The 6,081-nt window shown below is 39.8% G+C and overlaps 1 protein-coding gene across 1 annotated transcript; it reads left to right on the forward strand.

Annotated features, from left to right (window-relative positions):
• The first annotated feature begins 1,510 nt into the window (after nt 1-1,510).
• LOC120413670 (uncharacterized) lies at nt 1,511-2,134 on the forward strand. The gene is made up of 2 exons (XM_039574597.2): nt 1,511-1,755; nt 1,832-2,134. Exons 1-2 carry the CDS (start codon nt 1,651-1,653, stop codon nt 2,057-2,059), a joined length of 333 nt encoding a protein of 110 aa, XP_039430531.1. The 5' UTR covers nt 1,511-1,650; the 3' UTR covers nt 2,060-2,134.
• The last annotated feature ends 3,947 nt before the right edge of the window (nt 2,135-6,081 follow it).

The raw sequence follows: 6,081 nt of genomic DNA on the forward strand, positions 1-6,081 counted from the left end.
GCCTCCTGCCGGGGAGTCCCCGGGGTTCGGCGGTCGTGCTTTGCGGCTAATGAATTCTTCCCCCGGGTGTACAGGTTCCCTTTTGTCTGAGTGCTAATGAAAGGCCGACGTTTCTAGTGGTCGATTCCTCCTAGCCGAAATTTGTCATTAATTTGATTCATCAACAATAGACGCTTGAAGTTTGACGGAATTCGGGAATCATATGGCTGCCGCCGCAGAGGGGCCATTATTTATCGCCGGGTATCGATAAATTATCCTATGATTAATCTCACCTGGACTTACACACTTTTTCTATCAATCATGTGCCGCGCGAGGTCTTTGTCTCCGGAGTACCGTTTGGGACGCAAGGTCTGTGATCTTCAAAGACGAAATTGTCCTAAATCCAACAGCTTAAGACAACTGTTGTAAATCAACAAAAAGAGACCGTTACACCGCCGCGACCACTTGAAGACCGCACTTAATTGATGAGCAGTGACGAACCCAGGTAATTACCACTTAGGCGCACTCCGTTCGAAGGGGGGACACAACCGGACTCGGTCTGCTGGCCACACTTCGTCCTTCAACGGTTGTTTTCCAGAGCCTTATCGCGCTTGTCCTATCGCCGTCCCGTCGGTTCTCACATTTCATTAGCATCTCATTACGCGGTCCAGGGGTTCCCCCGCCGGGAGCAGAACAACCTGTTTGCTGTCCTGTCACGCAAACACCGCCGCGATAATTAATCCTTGCGCGCCCGTTTTAATGGTTCGTGACACAATGCGGTCGGTGAGCATCGGTGTGACGTAATGAAGAAGTTAATTAACATTTTTGATGGACCTCGAACATGACTGAGCTGGGAACGCTGCGAAACCGATCCAAGCGTGCCAATCAACATTCCGGAATCTGTCATTGGGAGACGCGTTCAAGCTGTCAAAATTCCTTGTGAACCACCATGCCTCGTTTTCTGTCCACCTATTCGGCCCACTACCTCGCTCCGGAGGTGGACGAGGACGATCCGCAGGAGGTTAACTTCCCGGACAATTCCGTGTGCAAGAAGTGCACCAAAAATTGTGAATGGGTGCGGACTCCGTGCGCGAGTCCGCTACCATCCAGGCGGAACTCCTGTACCAGTACGAGCTCGTGCGTCCGAGAAATCAATCAGATCGACTTCACGGCCTGCCCGGCGGAGAAGATCATCCGGTGCAGCTGTCAGTGTTGCCTGTCGAAAAAGCCCGAACGGGCTCCGGCCTGTCCTCCCCCAGCTTGTCCTCTTCCACCAATTTGTCCACCGCCAACCCCTCCACCGATCATCCGGCGGACGAAGGTCTGCACCTGCCGCAGGACGTGCGAACCCAAATCCCTGGAAGATCCGTGCTGCCAGCTGCGACGCGTTCTGGCGAGCCACGCAATGAACCAGGACCCGAACTACGGAGCGGAGCTGGTACCCGCAAGCTGTCACTGCAAACCGTGCGAAACTTGTCCTCCTCTGGAGTGCAACTGCTGCCGCGTCCGGAACGACGACCCGGATGTCAAACATCGGCAAAAGCCACCCAGCCACGATCATTTCAGTACCGGGTGCGACCAAGATGGCGGCACCTGCTCGCGAAACTCCAGTAGGCTGCGCTTTAACGTTCACGTCAGAAAGGAATCCACCTGACAAATCCAGAAGCAAAGATGTACACCAAGAAGATCAACACGAAAAATGACATGCAGAACACGGTCACGATGGCGTCGTTCCACGGCCACAGTCCGTGCGCCCCCGGACCGATTCGAATCCCGGTAGGTACTGCAAACTCAAAACCTCACCAAAAAGGTATTCAAACTTGAGACCATTTCTTCCCGCGTGTGGACACAGAACTCGCCCATGCTGGAGTGCCGGCACCGCTACCTGGAGCAGATGAAGACGACCTTCTCGACGGTGCAGGTGTCGTTCGTCAACACGACCTGCCCGAAGCCCCAGGAATGCTTCTCGTCCAGCGAGTATGGCGAGAGTGTGTCCAAGACAGGGAAGGCCATTGCTGACAGCTTCCAAGCGCCGCCGCCCTGCTGCATCGTGGGACCGTGCTATCCGTACTGCTTCTGAGTGTCTTCGAAATTTTGAATTGCCAAATTTGTAGTTGAAAAATTGTATCAATAAAGCCCGCCTAGATACAAATACCAGGCCATCACCCAATAAGTCCCAAAACTCATTAGAGCAGCTAATTTTAACGATCTCACGCGTGGGAATCCACTGGACGCGATCGACCGTGACCGTGACAATGGTTCACCCCACCCCAAATCGAACCAGGTTGGTTAAATATTTGATTAACAAACCCATTTAAATCTCGTGCCTAATATCCATACCAACACACACGTTCAAGCTGAAAAGTACCCGAAATGGAACGCGCGAACAAATCAGCGTCAATTTTTCATGCTCCCGCGTGCCAGGTTGGAGGCAGGTTCCAGCATTTCTCTCCCATGGGAGCTGAACGCTGGGAACGACCAACGGTCACTCCTTTCGGAACATCATCACCGATCGCCGACGCGATTCGATGCGACCAATTCAATCCCCCCTCCCGCTCCCGAAAAAAGATCAACACAGATCAAGTCCAATAATTCCCGAGCCGAGCGGTGGCCGCTCGCTACAATATGTGTAATTAATTGATTTCGTATTTGATTTATACCTGGTCTATTATGACCGTTTTTGATTTGACGGTGATTAACTGACGCTTCTTTGGCTTTTTCGTCCTCTTATTATGGAGACCGAAGTAGGTTTGCGGAACCATAAATCGACTCCAATTTTCAACTGCCGAACTGCGATGATCTGGTAAGTAGACGTCGTTGTCATCGTATCGACAAGTTAACTGAGCAAGAAGGATTCACTCGTATGTGCTGAGATATCGTCATCAGAAAAAGGAGTGTTCTTCTTCTATTTTCCTGTTTCTTTTTCTTTAAGCCAATGTATCTCAGCAACCAATAGTCCAATCTTCAATGTCTTGTAGACAAATTTATAGCAAGTTTTCTGAACTCTTCAAACAAAAATTTCTGGAATGGTCACTCATGGTCACCATTTTTGAATATAAAAAAAACTGCAAATATTTCGCTGACATCAAATTTTCGGTGGCTATATCTTGAAAACGAGACCCTTCATCAAAAAATCTGTACAGTACTTTTCGATTGCAAAATTCAATTTTTCATTAAAAAATCAGAGCCAAAAAAATCCAAAAATTACTATTTTTTCAAGAAAATATAACTCAACGGCAGAATCGTTGACCATATTTCATTATACCTAACTCAAAAGTTGCTTGTTTTTGTCCACATAAAAAAATGGGAAATTGAGTTTTAGTGACAAAAAAATAAAAATATTTTTTTCAGTGTACCCATTTTTTTCTGAATAGTCCTCAACCCAATACCTACAACTTTGCTGAAGACACCAAATTGATACTAGAACTCATTAAAAAGTTACAGATTTTCGAATATTTAGTACCATTTTTGTATGGAGAGCTGCAAAAATAGTATGAGACACAAAATAGCTTCTTCGGTCATAGTTTGAAACAAATAAAATCCATTTCTGGTTTTGTTAGAGAATTGCTCATAGAGAAGTATTACTTATAATTTTTCCGCCAAGAAATCTCTTTTCTGAAAAAATGTGGAATTTGAGTTATTTATTTGACATATTTTTGCAATATTGAATTCACAAACGGAAAGTACTCAAAATTCATTTAGGTGAACAGTTTTCGAGTTGTCACAACAAAGTCGATGGTCGAAAATAGTGTCCATGAGTGCTTGTTAAAGAAAATATTATTTTCAAAAAGCTAACAAAAATTTCCTTCAGAACATTTCATCAGAACATTTGATTCGATTTGATGTGATAACCAACAGAGTCTCAATGAAGATCTGTGTAGCGGATATCAATTTAATAACCACTACATGCACAGAAATAAAAAGTTGAATTTTGGAAGGTTGAAAATTTGGATGGTTGTATATATCCTCTTTTTTGAATAATTTTACTTAAAAAATGTGAACCTGATAAAAATTCACCAGAAATAGATGAAAATTTACCAGTTCCTGATGCAATATTACCTTTTTTGACACAAAATCTGTCACTATTCCCTGGTGAATGTTGCCATTTTTTCTGTGTAGATCATCCTTGGGACCCTGTTGGTACCACATCAAATAAATAAAATCAAAATCAAATACAATAAAATATACAATGTTAAAACATCGAAACAATTAATTGGTTCGATTGTCGTGAAATATCCTGACCTCTGTTTCGTTTCATATATAGAAAATTTTAAAATCAAGAATTATATTTCATAAGGGCGTATATAGAAATAATCATGAACAAAGGTACAGGAAAAATTGGCCTTTATTTTGAAAATTAATTGAATCAGTGTTTTTCTCAACTAGTCAGGAACTACCCCCTGGGAGGAATTTGACAATTTTTCTTATCTGACGCTCTCTTTAAAAACTGCATGCTTATAAATAAATCGTTTCCACAGTTTCTAAATTATTTTTTCACAATTGGAATAATTTATTTTGTTAAAGAACAGTTTCATTTGTGTATGTTGGTTTTAAACACAAGTAGTTCTGTGAAAAAATATTTTTATTAGTTTCTGTCAGTTTTGTATGAAAATACATAAAACCTGAATAGATTTTTTTTTAAATATTTTTGAATAATTTTTGGATGTGTCGGAATTTTTTAAATCATTTAGTTTTTTTGTGAGGTTTGCTGATTTTTAGAAAGAATAATTAACAAAAATAGTTTTTTTTTCATTTATAAAATATAACTCGGAATTTTATGTATTTTATATATTTTACAGTATTCTGTCAAACAGGAAAGGTTTTTTTTTTGTCAGATATTGAATTAATGAATTGGTATCAATAAAATCAAAAAGATGAGAAGGGGGAGGGGAGCCAAGGGGGAATGGACCGAAAAAGCTTGCGAACCACTAAATTAAATAGATGATTTCATATCAAAACCAAACATAACGATAGCATTCCCCTTTCAAAAATGAAGGATTTTGATATTTTTTGGTAAAATGACAAATAAATAGAAAGGACATGTGCACTAAACCTTGGCGTCATCCATAAAGTATGTCTCGCAAAAATCGGCCAAAATTAACCCCCCCTCCCCACTATGTCACACTTTGTCACGCAAGGTTGAACCCCCCTCAAAAAGTACATCACATTTTGTCAGACCCCCCCCCCCCCTTGTTTTCGATGTTATTTTTTTATAGTTTTTATTTCTTCAAACTCTCTTAAATTTTAATTTTGCCAATTTTATAATGAAAAAAATAATAATAAGTTGTCTAATTATTCATTTTTAGAATAAACATTGCAATTTAAAAAAAATAGTTTTGTAACTTTAAAAAAAAGAAGACCTGGTTTAACATTCAAGTATGAAAAATGTTTGAATTTTTTTTACAGTTTTGTATCTAATAAGTTCAAACTATTTTAGCAGTTTTATTATGAACACCCTGCTTTCAAAGCATTTATTTTTTATCGAGCAATAATTTGCAGAATATTGAAGTTCCAGCTGAATAAAAAATGTGACTATATACCGTAAAAAGGGGTGACTTTGATAGCCGGGGTGACTTTGATAGGTTTAAGATTTTTCCGCAAAATGAAGAGTACAATTTAAATACGTACGGAATGGTACGGAATCATTCTGACCGTGGTAGAGAAGTGTTCAAAGTACCTCAAGAAGAACTTTTCATAAAATTTTGAAAAGTTTGAAAAGTTAGTTAACTATAGTTAAGAAAATTTTGATGAAAGTCATTATTTTAAACTTCTCAAAGTGTCATGATTTTTTCAATGAACATGATTTTGAATCGGAAAACGGAATGCATTTTCGGATTCATTGGACAATTTAATAATTAGACAATTAAATAATATGTGTTTTTGAAACACAATTTAAAACAATCTCCAAATTATTAGGCAATTTCAGTTGAACAAATTTCATGTAAAATGTGAAAACTTGTGATTCGTGCTTCAAATTCAGTATAAAATGCAATATAAATCGATAATTTTATAAACAAAACGAGTTTAAAAAAATTTCAGGCAAAATTCCGACTCTTTAACAATTTTACCTAAAATTTAAATGTATTTTGTCAAAAAGCTTAT

The sequence above is a fragment of the Culex pipiens genome, chromosome 3 (genome assembly GCF_016801865.2).
Source record: "Culex pipiens pallens isolate TS chromosome 3, TS_CPP_V2, whole genome shotgun sequence".
Taxonomy (NCBI): Eukaryota; Metazoa; Arthropoda; class Insecta; order Diptera; family Culicidae; genus Culex; species Culex pipiens.

Coding starts and splice junctions, on each gene's coding strand:
- LOC120413670 (XM_039574597.2), top strand. CDS start 1,651: ATGTACACCAAGAAGATCAACACGAAAAATGACATGCAGAACACGGTC. Junction 1,756..1,831: donor CCGGACCGATTCGAATCCCG/GTAGGTACTGCA, acceptor GTGTGGACACAG/AACTCGCCCATGCTGGAGTG.